The following is a 17,370-nucleotide window of genomic DNA, read 5'->3' as shown; positions in this document are numbered from 1 at the left end:
AAAGAGGAGGCATATAAAATTGCCAGAAAAAGTGGCAAGCCTGAGGATTGGGAGCAGTTCAGAATTCAGCTAAGGAGGACAAAGAGATTGATTAAGAGGGAAAAATAGAGTATGAGAGTAAACTAGCAGGGAACATAAAAACTGACTAAAAGCTTCTATAAATATGTCAAGAGAAAAAGATTAGTGAAGACAAATGTAGGTCCCTTACAGTCAGAAATGGGGGAAATTATAATGGGGAACAAAGAAATGGCAGAACAATTAAACACATACATTGGTTCTGCCTTCACAAAGGAGGACACAAATAACCTCCCAGAAATGTTAGGGAACCAAGGGTCTAGTGAGAGGGAGGAACTGAAGAAAACCAGTATTTGTAAGAAAATAGTGCTAGGGAAATTAATGGGGTTAAAGGCTGAGAAATCCCCAGGGCCTGATAATCTACCTCCCAGAGTAATAAAGGAAGTGGCCCTGGAAATAGTGGATGCATTGGTGATCATCTTGAAAAATTCTATAGACTCTGGAACAGTTCCTACAGATTGGAGGGTGGCAAATGTAACCCCACTATTTAAAAAAGGAGGGAGAGAAAAAACAGAGAATTACAGACCAGTTAGCCTAACATCAGTAGTGGGGAAAATGCTAGAGTCTATTATAAAAGATGTGATAACAGAACACTTGGAGGGCATTAAAGGGATTGGACAAGGCCAGCATGGGTTTATGAAAGGGAAATCACGCTTAACAAATCCACTGGAGTTTTTTGAGGATGTAACTAGTAGAATAGATAAGGGAGAACCAGTGGATGTGGTGTATTTGGATTTTCAGAAGTTAGTGTGCAAAATTAAAGCACATGGGATTGGGGATAATATACTGGCATGGATTGAGACAGACAGGAAACAGAGTAGGAATAAACGGGTCTTTTTCCGGGTGGCGGGCAGTGACTAGTGGGGTACCGCAGGGATCAGTGCTTGGGCCCCAGCTATTCACAATATATATCAATGATTTGGATGAGGGAACTAAATGTAACATTTCCAAGTTTGCAGATGACACAAAGCTGGGGTGGAATGTGAGCTGTGAGGAGGATGCAAAGAGGCTTCAATGTGATTTAGACAAGTTGTGTGAGTGGGCAAGAACATGGCAGATGCAGTATAATGTGGATAAATGTGAGGTTATCCACTTTGGTTGTAAAAACAGAAAGGCAGATTATTATCTGAATGGTGATAGATTGGGAAAAGGGGAGGTGCAACGAGTCCTGGGTGTCCTTGTACACCAGTCGTTGAAAGCGAGCATTCAGGTGCAGCAAGCAGTTAGGAAGGTGAATGGTATGTTGGCCTTCATTGCAAGAGGATTTGAGTACAGGAGCAGGGATGTCTTACTGCAGTTATACAGGGCCTTGGTGAGACCACATCTGGAGTATTGTGTGCAGTTTTCGTCTCCTTATCCGAGGAAGGCTGTCCTTGCCATGGAGGGAGTGCAACAAAAGTTTACCAGACTGATTCCTGGGATGGCAGGACTGACGTATGAGGAGAGATTGGGTCGACTAGGCCTATATTCACTAGAGTTTAGAAGAATGAGAGGTGATCTCATCGAAACATATAAAATTCTAACAGGACTAGACAGACTAGATGCAGGGGTATGTTCCCGATGGCTGGGGAGTCCAGAACCGGGAGTCACAGTCTCAGGATATGGGGTATGCCATTTAGAACCGAGATGAGGAGAAATTTCTTCGCTCAGAGGGTGGTGAACCTGTGGAATTCTCTACTACAGAAGGCAGTGGAGGCCAAGTCATTAGATGTATTCAAGAAGGAGATAGATATATTTCTTAATGCTAAAGGGATCAAGGGATATGTGGGAAAAAGCGGGACAGGGTACTGAGTTAGACGATCAGCCATGATCATTTTGAATGGCGGAGCAGGCCTGAAGGGACGAATAGCCTACTCTTGCTCCTATTTTCTATGTTTCTATGATGACCTCCAAGATGTTGACGGTGGATGACTCAGTGTTGGTGATGCCATTGAAGGTCAAGCAAAGGTGGCTGCAATATATACGATCTACAGGGATGCACTGCATCAACTCACCAAGGCCACTTCAATTGTACCTCTCTCCCCTGTGATCTCTGCCATCGGGAATGAGGAGCAATGTTGTGGGAACACCATCACCTCCAAGTTTCTCTCCGAGTCATGCACACATATCAAATACCACACATATTTCTTATATCATCATTTCTACCTCACTGCTGGAATTTTGTGCTTAACGCCACAATGGGAGCAGCATTTATCATAAGGACTGTAGCAGTTCAAGGAGAAGGCCCAACATTACCATCACCTATGAGCAACTGGAGGTAGGCAAAAGATGCGGCCTTGCCAACTTCGCTCACATCCTGTGAACGCATCGGCCCAGAATTGGTGACGAACACCATAAATAATTAGAATGTGCCACAGCGATCGTAGCAGCAGATTGGGAGTGGTATGGCCAAAGTGAAAACCCATTGAGATGTGATACTGCTTGGGCCCAGAAGTGTTTGAAGGTTGAACTGATAGGCAGAAACAAGTACAAATTCAAATTATAGAGAGCTGATTCACCTTGTCTGTTTTTATATCTGTCTGGTTAGTTCATTGGATGGAATAGTACCCCCCCCACCCAATCCCCTTCTCATTGAGATTGTATGAAAAACACTGAAACCAGAGGCTTTTAGACTTAAGTTGCTCAAGCGATTTGCAATCCCAGTGCTATTTCTGATTTACTACTTGGATTTTAATAAGGTCTAAATGGCACGTTTTGATCAATAATAATCAGCTTCACAACACATAGGATTAACAATATGAGTTACATATAAAATAAAGTCACAATCGGATGGTAGTTTAAGGTAACCCACTCCCACCAGATATATGTAAATTCTGTTACTTTGCACTTTCCACCAGTGACCCTGGACACTGTCAGAATTGCACCATTGAATAATTTTTAAAGAGCACCTAATTAGGGCAACAGAATTATTTTTAAATTTTGAATGGTAAACTATGATTCCTGTGAATGCATCAAACATACTGAGCCCACCAGCTCCATTCTGCAATGGAGTAAGTGGCTGTGGTGATCACAGTGGTGTTAATTCAGCATACTGGATCTCATTAATTTTAATGGGGGGCAGAACTATGATAATTAGCTGTTCAACCTTTTCGGCAAGGGTCTCTCTGGAGCAGTGCAAAAATTGCAGGAATTTATGGCATAACATACATAATGCATAAGTCACTCACAACTGTAGTTTACTGAAATTTTGCACCATAACAATAACATATGCTGTAGATTTCAGCAAATTCCGGCCCAAAAAAAACTTGTAAGACCCATAATCTGGTACTGCAGGTGGTTCTTCACATACTTACTGTCAAGCCTATGTCTGTGTGGGTGTCTACAGTTACTAAAAGTATTAGTAACATCTATTTAAAATTTATTTTCACAGTATTGTTCATTAAATTGTACAAGAAAATATTCTAATAACAATACTAAAAACTACTGCTTGTTTTAGTTAGAGAACTGTATTAATTCTAAGTACCTGTATGCTTGCTAGTATTTCCCACTTGCCTGATCTTACCACGCTTGAAGATTGCTGTTTAGAGACAGACTAAGAGTGGATATTTTGTGAAAAGCTCAAACTTGTGTGGGATGAGTGGAGTGTGCTGCCCCCAATATACTGTCCTCATTCATGATCCTATGCAAAGGGGAGTTCTGAACAAATTTTCTTCTAGTTTGCCTCTGAAGCATAAAATGGACAGCAGAGAAACACTAAGTGTACAATTATTTATTTTTATGTTTATTATTATGGAGAAATTCAGTAGACTATATTTTGCCTTTGAGTGCCTTAAGCACAACTGTTCCACAGAAGAGCGGGCTCTGGCTCTTAAAGAAGTATTTTCATGACTTCACCTTCCCAAGGAGACAGTTGCAAAAAAAAAACTGCATATATCCAGCCACGTCATTGGGCAGAGAATGGATATTCTGCACTGAAGTTCTCAGCAACCACACCAAATAAAAAAATACATATGATGAGTAAGGCCCTCCTCATTTGAACAAAATCAAAATTGCAGCATATTACCAATATCCACTTAAATTGTTTTGACAGTGTTATTCCCTCACAAGCTTAATTACTGTACATAAGAACATAAGAAATAGGAGCAGGAGTAGGCCAATCGGCCCCTTGAGCCTGCTCCGCCATTCAATAAGATCATGGCTGATCTGATCCTAACCTCAAATCTAAATTCATGTCCAATTTCCTGCCCGCTCCCCGTAACCCCTAATTCCCTTTACTTCTAGGAAACTGTCTATTTCTGTTTTAAATTTATTTAATGATGTAGCTTCCACAGCTTCCCGGGGCAGCAAATTCCACAGACCTACTACCCTCTGAGTGAAGAAATTTCTCCTCATCTCAGATTTGAAAGAGCAGCCCCTTATTCTAAGATTATGCCCCCAGTTCTAGTTTCACCCATCCTTGGGAACATCCTTACCGCATCCACCCGATCAAGCCCCTTCACAATCTTATATGTTTCAATAAGATCGCCTCTCATTCTTCTGAACTCCAATGAGTAGAGTCCCAATCTACTCAACCTCTCCTCATATGTCCACCTCCTCAACCCCGGGATTAACCGAGTGAACCTTCTTTGTACTGCCTCGAGAGCAAGTATGTCTTTTCTTAAGTATGGACACCAAAACTGTATGCAGTATTCCAGGTGTGGTCTCACCAATACCTTATATAACTGCAGCAATACCTCCCTGTTTTTATATTCTATCCCCCTAGCAATAAAAGCCAACTTTCCGTTGGCCTTCTTGATCACCTGCTGCACCTGCATACTAGCTTTTTGATTTTCTTGCACTAGGACCCCCAGATCCCTTTGTACTGCAGTACTTTCCAGTTTCTCGCCATTAAGATAATAACTTGCTCTCTGATTTTTCCTGCCAAAGTGCATAACCTCACATTTTCCAATATTGTATTGCATCTGCCAAATCTCCGCCCACTCACCCAGCCTGTCTATATCCCCCTGTAGGTTTTTTATGTCCTCCTCACTCTCTACTTTCCCTCCCAAGTTTGTATCATCTGCAAACTTTGATATGTTACACTCGGTCCCCTCCTCCAAATCGTTAATATAGATTGTAGAGAGTTGGGGACCCAGCAGCGACCCCTGCGGAACACCACTGGCTACTGGTTGCCAGTCCGAGAATGAACCATTTATCCCAACTCTGCTTCCTGTTAGATAACCAATCCTCCACCCATGCCAGAATATTACCCCTAGTCCAGTGATTCTTTATCTTGAGCAATAATCTTTTATGTGGCACCTTGTCGAATGCCTTCTGGAAGTCTAAATACACTACGTCCACTGGTTCCCCTTTATCCACCCTGTACGTTATGTCCTCAAAGAACTCAAGCAAATTTGTCAGACATGACTTCCCCTTATACATTATAAATGTTCAGGAATCGCACCATGGTTGTTTTCTGTTCTGCACTGTGTACTCCAGTAGTGTGCACTACTTCTAATATGTAGGACATACATAACTGCTATAACTAGGGATTATATTTGTTAATGTTGACAGCTGGTTACAAATGTGAATTATTTATTTTTTTGTAAAAACCACTCCTGTCAAATTGCGTTATATATGCTGTTACATCATTAAATCCACTGACCAAACCTAATAGGATGACTAAAATCGATTTAATTTTGTTAGAACGTAAGAACATAAGAAATAGGAGCAGGAGTTGGCCATCCGGCCCCTTGAGCCTGCTCCGCCATTCAACAAGATGATGGCTGATTTTCTCACTCAAAGCCATTTTCCTGCACTATCCATGTCCCATGATGCCTTTTAATATTTAGAAATCTATTGATCTCTGTTTTGAATGTACTCAATGACTGAGCCTCCACAGCCCTCTGGGGTAGAGAATTCCAAAGATTCACCACCCTCTGAGTGAAGAAATTTCTCCTCATCTCAGTCCTAAATGGCCTCCCCCTTAGTCTGAGACTGTGACCCCTGGTTCTAGACCAGCCAGGGGCAACATCTTCCTAGTCTACTCAATCTCTCCTCTTACGACAATCCTACCATCCCAGGAATCAGTCTGGTGAACCTTCCTTGCACTCTCTCTATGGCAAGTATATCCTTTCTTAGGTAAGGAGACCAAAATTGTACACAATACTCCAGGTGCGGTCTCACCAAGGGCCTATATAATTGCAGTAAGACATCTTTATTCCTGTACTCAAATCCTCTTGGAATAAAGGCCAACATACCATTTGCCTTCCTAATTGCTTGCTGCACCTGCATGTTAACTTTCAGTGACTCATATACAAGGACACCCAGGTCTCTTTGAACATCAACATTTCCCAATCTCTTACCATTTAAAAAAATACTCTACATTTCTGTTTTTCCTACCAAAATGGATAACTTCACATTTTTCCACATTATATTCCATCTGCCATGTTCTTGTCCTCTCATGTATCCTGTCTATATCCCCTTGAAGCCTCTGCATCATCCTCACAACTCACATTCCCACCTAGTTTTGCATCATCAGCAAACTTAGAAATATTTGATTTGGTCCCCTCATCCAAATCATTGATATAGATTGTGAATAGCTGGGGCCCAAGCATCAATCCCTGCAGTACCACACTGGTCATAGTCTGCCAACCTGAAAAAGGCCCATTTATTCCTACTCTCTGTTTTCTGTCTGTTAACCAATTCTCAATCCATGCCAGTATATTACCTCAATTCCATGTGCTCGAACTTTTTTCACCATCCTTCTGCATGGGACCTTATCGAAAGCCTTCTGAAAATTCAAAAACACCTCATTCATTGATTTCCCCCTTATCTATTCTACTAGTTACATCCCCAAAGAACCCCTAATAGGTTTGTCAAACATGATTTCCCTTTCATAAATCCATGTTGACTCTGCCAAATTCTATTATTTTCTAAGTGTCCTGTTATCACATCCTTTATAACAGATTCTAGCATTTTCCCTCCTACTGATGTTAGACTAACAGGTCTGTAGCTCCCTGTTTTCTCTCCCTCCTTTTTTAAATAGTGGGGTTACATTTGCTACCCTCCAATCTGCAGGAACCGTTCCAGAATCTATAGAATTTTGGAAGATGACAACCAATGTATCCGCTATCTCTATCGCCACCTCTTTCAAAACCCTGAGATGGAGATCACCAGGTCCTTGGGATTTATCGACTTCCAGTCCCATTAATTTCTTTAGTGCTTTTTTTTACTAATACTAATTTCTTTCAGTTCCTCATTCTCGCCAGACCCTTGGTTCTCTAGTATTTCTGGGAAGTTTTTTATGTCTTCTTCCGTGAAGATGGTCTGTTGTGTAAATTGGCAGGATAAACTATGAAATCGAAAATTGATGGATCCAATTATTAGCATTCATGCATACAATATACATTTTGTTCCAATCCACTGGTTTTCAAAAGAAAAACAGTTAAGGGACCCAAATGGAGTTGAACGCAAAGCTAAACATGTGATAGTTAAACGAAATTATGATTCCTTGAAAGTTTGTTTTAACCAGGAGGGGCAGTAACGATATAGTATGAAACAAATGTATATGCTCATAGGGTACTTAGAGATACAAAAGATTTCTAAACCACCTGTAAGCATTTTGACGGAATCATCTCTGAGGTTCCAACGGGACGCAGCAAAATACAGTTCTCGTATCCAAAAAGGGCATATAGACCAACAGGGTAGATCTACCCCTTTTTAAACTGTACTTGCTCCATTAGCCTCTGTTCAATAATGGTAAAACTATTAGTATCAATAATCAGGAACAAAATGGAGAAGTACCAGTAATAACTTAGTAAATGGCAAGCTCAGTTTAAAAGGGGGTCGATTTTTCCTGTCCAATCTCATAGACTATTTTGAAGAGGTGTCCTAAATGGAGCAGTGGACCCATACAAGTACCTCGATTTAATGCGATACTGGTTTACAAATTAAGGACCACGGGTAAGGTATGGACCTGGATTAGTATCAGGCTAAAGGGAAGGAAGCAGAAAGTAATTGTAAAGGGGAGCTAGATTGCAATTAGGTATTGACTGGAGTCATCTATACTAGGCGTCCTGTGCCTGATACAGATAAGTGACTTGCAAGCACTGTCTCTATGCAAAAAAAAGTCTTGCAGATGTTACCAAGCTAGGGGGATCGTGGACTCGGGAGGCAGTCATGATTTTACAAAGAGAGCCCAACCGAATTTGTACCTGGGCTGATCAGTGACAAATGAAGTTCAATACAGACAAATGCAAATTGCTGCATATTGGAATTAAGAATAGGGGGCATGTGTACTAAGTGAGTGGGATAGAACTTGCCGTTGGGGAGGTTGAGTGATCTGGTGGTGTTAGTTAACTCATTGCTCATCATGACTCAACGGTGTGAAGTGACGGTAAACAAAGAATAGGATGCTGCATTATTATTGCCATATCAGTTTGAGTTCAAATCCTAAGAAGCCATGCTTAAACTGTACAGCACCCTGAAGTACTGAAATTCTGGTCACTGTGATATAAGAGGACATCAAGGCCCAGAGGAAAGCAAAAGGGTTAATCCCTGGTGCCAATGGGAAGAAATATAAGGAGCAATTTCATAAGCTGGGGCTCTTCAACCTTGAAAAGAGATGTTTGAGAAGGGACCACATAGAGATATACAAGTTAGTTAATGAGGTATAGCAGTGATGGACAACCCCAGGCACGCGTGCCGCAAGTGGCACGTCTCACTCCGGAGAGTGGCACGCCATGGGAGCGACTGCTGGGGAAAGGGTTGCTAATGGCGCGCTCTGCCTTTCTATGTTGGTCGAATGCGGGCGGTGTGTGAAGCGGTGGCAGCATTACCCAAGGCCCGGGCCTGGCTCTGGCCCCATCACATGCGGTGGGTGCCCCTCAGCTTTGTTTAATGTGCTGTGTGGGTAGGCTGGAGCACGGGCTCGGGCCTCACGTGGCGGCCTTTCCCCCTTCTCGGTAAGACAAAGCCCTCTCCACGCGGCCGTGGCATTTGACTTTTATGAGTAAGTGGTGGTGTTAGTTTTGCACTGTTTTCTTAGTTCGTGGTGCGTCTAGTTTTTGTTTCATTTCCATCCTAACAGTGTCTGAGTAAACCGAGCACATCCAAATGAAAGCATGAAGAAGACATAGCTATGAGAGGGTTTAATTCTGCTTGGGAAGAACAATTTTGTTCTCATTTACTTCAGGTAAAACGACAAAGCCAATTTGTTTGATTTGTGATGCTACTGTAGCTGTCCCAAAAAATTCGGAAAGGCATTTTGAATGTGGGGAATTCAACTTAAAATATCCAGTTGGTTCAACTTTACGCGCAGATTTTATTTCCAAGAAAAAGGCATGTCTCGCAGCGCAACAAAGGTTCTTTGTTAGAAAAAGAGAGAAATTGGTGTCTATGATGAGAGTATCGTATGAGATTTCTCTCCTGCTATGCAAAAGAAGTGACCTTACATTGAAGGAAAACAGGTCATTAAAGAGTGTTTGCAAATTTTTGTTGCACATGCTGGTGATCCCAAAATAAAATCAATGGTAAATGAAGTGCACTTTCCTGGAACACCATCATGAGCAGCATTGATGAAATGTCTAGTGAGGTCACAGAACAAATTAAATTTCATGCTTCTGCTTGTAAATATTTTTCACTAGCAATGGATGAAAGTTGTGATTCTACTGATACAGCGCAGCTTAGAATTTTTGTCAGGTGTATAAATGAGAACTTTGATGTGACTGAAGAACTTCTATCTTTGCGTCCTCTCATTTCCACCACTGGAGAGGACATATTTACAGAACTGAAGAGAAGGATTTGAGCTGGTCAAAATTAGACAGTGTTTGCACTGATGGGGCACCCTGTATGACTGGCAAAAGAAATGGTTGTTGCTCGGCTTGAAAATTATTTGTAACGCAAGTTATTCAAGTATCATCGCATCATTCACCAAGAGTCCCTCTGTGCCAAAGACATGAACTTTTCGCACACTCTTGATCCTGTGGTGCGCTGAATAAACAAAATTCGTGCACGTGGGTTAAACCACCATGAATTCCACAACTTATTTGATGATGATTCACATGATGTCAAGGAAGTACCTCTTTATTGCCAAGTATGTTGGTTGTCAAAGGGACAGGCTCTTATGAGATTTTGGAAACTAAAAGAGAAAGTGTTAATGTTTTTAAACAGAAAAGGGTGAACTTGTGAAAGAGTGCAATTTATTTGAAGATAAAGACTGGCTCAGTGACCTTGCCTTTCTCACTGATATTACCGAATACCTCAACAACCTCAACAAAAGTTTGCAGGGGAAGGACTGCCTTTGCCCAACACTCTTTAATTCTGTTTCAACATTCAAGGCAAAACTGAAACAGTTTGTAAGTGCTTTCGGTCGAAAAAAATCTTGATCATTTCAAATGTCTGCTGGAGCTAAACTCTGAGAACAATGATGATGATTTCCACATTAATTTCAAGAGATATAAGAACACTGTTTCTTCGCTAGTGGATTCATTTGAATTGCGGTTTCAAGTTTTCAGTGATGATTTTTTTTAAAATGATACCCTTCACCAACCCATTAACTCTCTCAGATATCGAGATAGAAAGTTATCCACCAGACCTACAGATGGAAATTTTAGAAATGAAAAAACATTCCGGGCTGCATGCCAAATTCAAAGAATTGTGTGATTCACCAATACATCAAGACTTGAAGTTCTTTTGGAAGTTAGTACCACAGAATAACTTTCCTAGTTACATGTAGATTCGCCTCAACCTACATTTGTGAGCAGACTTTTTCTACCATGAGTTTCATCAAAAATAACTACTGCTCCAGACTGACAGATGACCACCTCAATAATTTTCTACAGCTGGCATGTTCAAAATTGAATCCAAATATCGTCAAGAGCAAGCAGGTTCAGAAGCCACATTAAGTATGTAAGATTGCCATGTTTAATTTATAGGCCTAGTGACCGTTAGATAATTAGGCCTATATTGGCCCTATAACAATTGTTGGAATTATTATTATTATTATTATTATTATTATTATTATTATTATTATTATTATTATTTATTTGTTTGTTTGTTTTATTCAGCTAAGATTGCCAAGTTTAAAAAATGAATATTATTCATAACAATATTGCAAGTGGCATGCCTGCACATTCTAGTTTCACAATGTGGCACTCCTTTGCAAAAGGTTGGCCATCACTGAGATAGAGGATCAATTCTGATCCTGTCCTCGTCCAAAGTCCTCAGACTACTAGCTATACTGGAGAAAATATTCCTTGGTATCATTATCTGTGATGCAGGAGTTTTACTGCAACCGTCTGGGAATTGGAATCAGACTAGGTATGCAGAAATGCATAGCTGCAATAGTTGCCAGAGTGAAGTAGATGGAGTGTTCTCCAAAGCTTTTGGCAGATTGGTGGAATGTGTAATAATTCTAGCTTTAATTTAATTTCTAGCTGTAGGAACAAAGTAATCTTTAAATGTTTACAACAAGGTTTATTGGATTTGAGGGAATTCAAGGTATTAAAGCTACCATGCATCATGAAATGGTGTATTTTAACAGTATTTTAGATTTATTTGCTAGCTATGAAAATGTTTCAGTAGTCCTGATTATTTGTTACTTAATGTTTTTATTGGATTTGAATGTTGGTTTAACATTCCACAACAAAACTCAAAGTTCAAACAAGTTTTTCTTCCTTTTGAATTCCAAGGAAAAGGAGTTCACGTTCTTCAGGAGTATGTGATTGGAGAATCTAGTAAATGGCTGGATGTTGTTTCCAAATGGCAGTCTCTTTGGGATCTTAGCAAAGAGCAAGAATGCACCTCAGATGTTACTGAAACTGGGATAAAACGGCCAACACAGCAGGAGAGCAGTGAAACAAGAAAAAGACCAAAACTAGATTTGGATATACCTCAAGCAACAGTCTTTGATGAAAGTCCAACAGGAAAACATGATCTTCATTCAATAATTCAAGGAAGCTGCCAGAATAACACAACAATACAGAGACCTGATGAGCTGCTTAATCCCCAGGGTCGAGGTGCAGCATCCTGCATGCATTTTAGAGTTTCTTGTCGCTGCAGTGGGAAAATTGCTAAAATGTTTACCTCTCAGGTAATTGCATTGTTTTCAAACTGGTTGTGCAATTTAAGACCCAAGGAATTATAGATGTAATATATTTGGATTTTCAAAAGGCCTTCGATAAGGTACCACATTGTAGACTCATGACTAAGGTCAGAGCATAGGTGGAGTCAGGGGACACGTAGCAGAATGGTTGGCAAGCTGGCTACAAATCAGAAAACAGAGAATAGGGGTTAAGGGTAGCTACTCAGACTGGCAAAGGGTGGGAAGTGGTGTTCCACAGGGATCGGTTCTGGGACCACTGTTGTTCAAAATTTACATTAACAATTTGGACTCAGGAGTCAGAAGTCCAATTTCAAAATTTGCAGATGACACCAAATTGGGGGGTGTAGTTAATACAAAAGAAGAATGCATCAAAATGCATTGATTGAAGACAATAATAAGTTTGCAGAATGGTTGTGTAATTGGCAAATTAATTTCAATATAGATAAGTGTGAGGTGGTGCATTTTGGTAGGAAGAATGAGGAGGCCACATACTCTGCTTGGATAATAAGAGTCTAAATGGGGTAGAGGAGCAAAGGGACCTCTGGGTACTGATATACAAATCACTAAAAGTAGCGACGCAGTTTAATAAGGTCATAAAAAAACAAACAAAGCACTGGGGTTGATTTCTAGAGGGATAGAATTGAAAATCAAAAGTTATGTTAAACTTGTATAAAACCTTAGTTAGACCACACTTAGAGTACTGTGCACAGTTCCAGTCTCCATATTATAAAATGGCTATGGAGGCACTGGGGAAAGTGCAAGAAGGATTCACATGGATGATACCAGAACTGAGAGGATATACTTATCGGAAAAGAGAAGGCTGAGGGATGACCTGATAGAGGTCTTCAAGATAATGAAAGGCTTTGATAGGATAGACGTAGAGAAAATGTTTCCACTTGTGGGGGAGTCCAAAACTAGAGGTCATAAATATAAGACAGTTACTAATAAATCCAATAGGGAGTTCAGGAGAAACTTCTTTACCCAAAGGTGGTGAGAATGTGGAATGGGCTATCACAAGGAGTAGTTGAGGCAAGTATCATAGATGCATTTTAAGTGGAAGCTAGATAAGCACATGAGGGAGAATGGAATAGATGGGTGTGCTGATAGGGTTAGATGAAGTAGGGAGGGAGGAGGCTTGTATGGAGCATTTATCGAGATGTAGGAATTAAAATGTGTTTTGAGCAAAGCTTTAAAGGGAAATTACTCATGTATAGCAAAGTTGCAAAACTTTGTCAGATTTGGAATTTGGCTGTTTACGCTATATGTATTTAAATCTGTAACCAGCACAAATGTGTTTCCATCTGAACAAATGCCCTGTGGATGACATTTAAGCTATTTCTGCTTGCACTGCTGTTTATTACTAAAATAACAAAACAGTTCAAAACTGGAGGATTGTGTGAATGCAGATGCAGTTTTTTAAACTCCTTTTTCTCCCATTCTCTCTTGAAGGTGTTGACTTTTTGCTGGTTTACAGTTGCCAACACCAACTAACACCTCACCCAATTGCTTATTATTCATGTGAGAGTCTTGACAGTGAGTGCCGGTAGGCTATTTGATTACTAGGGGTGATGCTTTCAGCCAATGTCCACACAAACACACTTCTAGCAGAGGTCACTGGATAGTGATCAGGAGTAAGAATCCTATTTTTTTTGCTCCCTGAACTGCTGTGAGATTGTTCAGACTAATCAGTCCATATTTGTACATCATGCAGACAGCAAAAGCGCAGCATCATTAAAAGCACAGCTAAAATTATTAATGGAAGAACTGCCTTTGGTGAGCATAATTGAGCAGTAAAAGTAAGTTACAGCCCCAGTGAAATCATTCTAACAGATATACAACATGATGATCAGCAAGATTTTCAATGATTCCCAATCATTCCAGACTGCGTGCTAATATTAAGATGCTATTTCTGTTATGAATGATTTCATTAGGTGCTATAAATCACCAACTGTACCAGTAGAGTTTGATAAATTCTCTCATCCATAATTCTTCCATTATATCGCTTGACCTTGCTGTTAATGGTGCTGTGCACACAGCTGCATCACAGTATAAGAAAACCTATTGCATATGTACTGGAAGTCATTAGTAGATTATCGAACTAACATGATTGGTATTGACTGCGCATTAATCCTATTTGAAATCCTGCAAAGTCGTACCATATGGGTTTTTAAAGGAGAACTATATCAACTAGTTACTTTAGTGTAGAAATGTGCAGGTTCTGTTTCTGAATAGGGGACTGTAAAGTTACTAAAGCCTACTCTAACCACCAAAAAAAAATTGTGCTCTCTTGTTACAGTTTCATGGACCAGTAGAAACAATATCACTAGTTGCCTCATCATATCCTCTGAATAATCTTTGAAGATCTTAATTAAGTCACCCCTTAATCTTCTCAGCTATAGTGCAAAAAGTTCTAAATTTTAAGTCTCACTTCATAACCATAACTCCTTGTCTCAATTAACGTCCTAGAGAATCAACACTTTACCTTTTCCATTGCTTTTATAGTCTTTTCAGCATTCCACCCTCAACTAATGACATCAAAACAGATGAACTGGTTAATCATTTCATTGCTGTGTGTGGGATCTTGCTGTGCACAATATAGCATTAGTAATTTCATTTCAGAGTGATGTGTCGTGCGTGAAATTTTTTGAGTTTTTTTTTAAAGAGATGGCATGGGGCACTATATAAGTGATCCTTTTGTGCCAAAAGTAAAAAAGTTCACCTTGGCAAGGTAACCCTGAAATTAATTTAGAATAACAAACATGGCAGCATCCTGCAGCATTATTTACAGTGAGACTAACACTGTTCTGGGTAAAATAAATCTTGACCTCTCATCTAAAAAATGTCCACATTTCATTGTCAGTATTTTTAGTTGTATTTACATCATTTTCCTATTTTTAAAAACCTTCTCAAAATGTATCTATTTGACCGTGCCTTCAGTCATCTTTCCCAACTCTTCTATTACAGCTGGTATCCACACTCTTCTATATAACATACTTTGGGGCATTTTATTATGTTGAAGGGGCTATAAAAATCCAAGTTGTTTTATTTTTATTGATCTTTATTTTAATCATTCATCAGCTGTGGACATCACACAGTTAATGACAATATATTATGCTCCTCATCACATTGAGCTTGTCACATTTCAGCTAAGCAATTAAAATAAGTCAGGTGCAAATTTAAATTTTAAATGGGAGCTAAATTGTTTCATTGAATGTGTAATAGTTCCAGTGGTTTTGTTTCCGTGGTACCAACTGTTCTCATTTGTGACGTTCTGTCTGTGAGTTGCCAAAAATCCTTCATGGAAATTAGATTATGATATTATGAGAGGGGATATATCCGAGGGTTCGCCCACTGAGTCTATATGGGTAGAACTGAAAAATAAGAAGGGAGAGATCACTTTGATAGGATTGTACTACAGACCCCCAAATAGTCAACGGGAAATTGAGGAGCAAATATGCAAGGAGATTACAGACAGCTGCAAGAAAAATAGGGTGGTAATAGTAGGGGACTTTAACTTTCCCAACATTGACTGGGACAGCCATAGCATTAGGGGCTTGGATGGAGAGAAATTTGTTGAGTGTATTCAGGAGGAATTTCTCATTCAGTATGTGGATGGCCCGACTAGAGAGGGGGCAAAACTTGACCTCCTCTTGGGAAATAAGGAAGGGCAGGTGACAGAAGTGTTAGTGAGGGATCACTTTGGGACCAGTGATCATAATTCCATTAGTTTTAAGATAGCTATGGAGAAGGATAGGTCTGGCCCAAAAGTTAAAATTCTAAATTGGGGAAAGGCCAATTTTGATGGTATTAGACAGGAACTTTCAGAAGTTGATTGGGAGAGTCTGTTGGCAGGCAAAGGGACGTCTGGTAAGTGGGAGGCTTTCAAAAGTGTGTTAACCAGGGTTCAGGGTAAGCACATTCCTTATAAAGTGAAGGGCAAGGCTGGTAGAAGTAGGGAACCTTGGATGACTCGGGAGATTGAGGCACTAGTCAAAAAGAAGAAGGAGGCATATGGCATGCATAGGCAGCTGGGATCAAGTGGATCCCTTGAAGAGTATAGAGATTGCCGGAGTAGAGTTAAGAGAGAAATCAGGAGGGCAAAAAGGGGATATGAGATTGCTTTGGCAGATCAGGCAAAGGTGAATCCAAAGAGCTTCTACAAATACATAAAGGGCAAAAGGGTAACTAGGGAGAGAGTAGGGCCTCTTAAGGATCAACAAGGTCATCTATGTGCGGAACCACAAGAAATGGGTGAGATCCTGAATGAATATTTCACATCGGTATTTACGGTTGAGAAAGGCATGGATGTTAGGGAACTTGGGAAAATAAATAGTGATGTCTTGAGGAGTGTACATATTACAGAGAGGGAGGTGCTGGAAGTCTTAACGCGCATCAAGGAAGTGAAAGCCTCCTTCACAAGCCACACAGTCTAAGAACCAGGAAGTGTCAGGTAGATTAGTAAATTCTCTATAAAATTAGTCTGAGGAAGTGAAATAAAGAGCGGGTGAGGTTAAAAGAGACAAAGAATATGTTTTTAAAAGGTAACAATTTTAAATTTTTAAAAATTTTTTCCAAATGTCCCCAACAACAATTAATATCAGGAGGAATGAGACTTAATTTTCAGTGCCCGAGAGGTTATTTGGCAATCATAAAAAGATCTCTTTTTAATGCAAAGCTTTCAAATGAGCAGGGCAAATGGTAGAGCAGTTTTCGGATTTCCGTGTTTGACTGTGCATGTACGCTCTCCGGATTTACCCTGAAATAACAGTGAGTCCTGTTAGCAGCACCGTTATTTCATGAGCACTTTCCGGGCCAATACGATTTGACAGGTTTTCACTCTAGTCGAAGGTGTAACTTAGAAAAGCTGAGAACTTTGCCAGCTTGCTGCAGTTCATGGCGACTTTTCTCATTTGACACGTTCTAGGAAAATAAATGAGTAATCTTTATGGGTAATTGATTTTTCACAGGAGCTAGGAAAAGCAATTGGGATTGCACTTGTCAGAGAAATGGGCTGGAAAGCAGAATTGAGAAACCCCATGCTGGAGGTAAGAACTGCAGTTTTCATGGTCTTGAGGTAATGACTTCAAAGAAAACTTTTTCTGGGGCAATGTTATTTCCATGTTTGCTTTTTCTTTATTGTGTGACCGATTTTGTATTTAGTCTGTTCTTTTTGACTATTCAGGAGCACTTGATATTGTCACTAAACTGTGCAATCGTTTAATATAATTGAAGTCACTTATCATGACAACACAGGTCCTCCTATTTTTAGA

At 40.0% G+C, this 17,370-nt stretch overlaps 1 protein-coding gene across 4 annotated transcripts in view; it reads left to right on the top strand.

Moving 5' to 3' along the window:
• Positions 1-17,370, top strand: part of thumpd2 (THUMP domain containing 2) — a 51,498-nt gene that overhangs the window by 18,572 nt on the left and 15,556 nt on the right. For all 4 annotated transcript variants that reach the window (XM_067985068.1, XM_067985071.1, XM_067985070.1 and 1 more), the window contains exons 3-4: positions 11,688-12,088; positions 17,068-17,145. In XM_067985068.1, coding sequence (XP_067841169.1) covers positions 11,688-12,088; positions 17,068-17,145 — 479 coding nt within the window. The remainder of the gene's footprint in view (positions 1-11,687; positions 12,089-17,067; positions 17,146-17,370) is intronic.

The sequence above is a fragment of the Heptranchias perlo genome, chromosome 5 (genome assembly GCF_035084215.1).
Source record: "Heptranchias perlo isolate sHepPer1 chromosome 5, sHepPer1.hap1, whole genome shotgun sequence".
Classification (NCBI taxonomy): domain Eukaryota; kingdom Metazoa; phylum Chordata; class Chondrichthyes; order Hexanchiformes; family Hexanchidae; genus Heptranchias; species Heptranchias perlo.
This window is presented reverse-complemented; position numbering and strand designations above follow the sequence as displayed.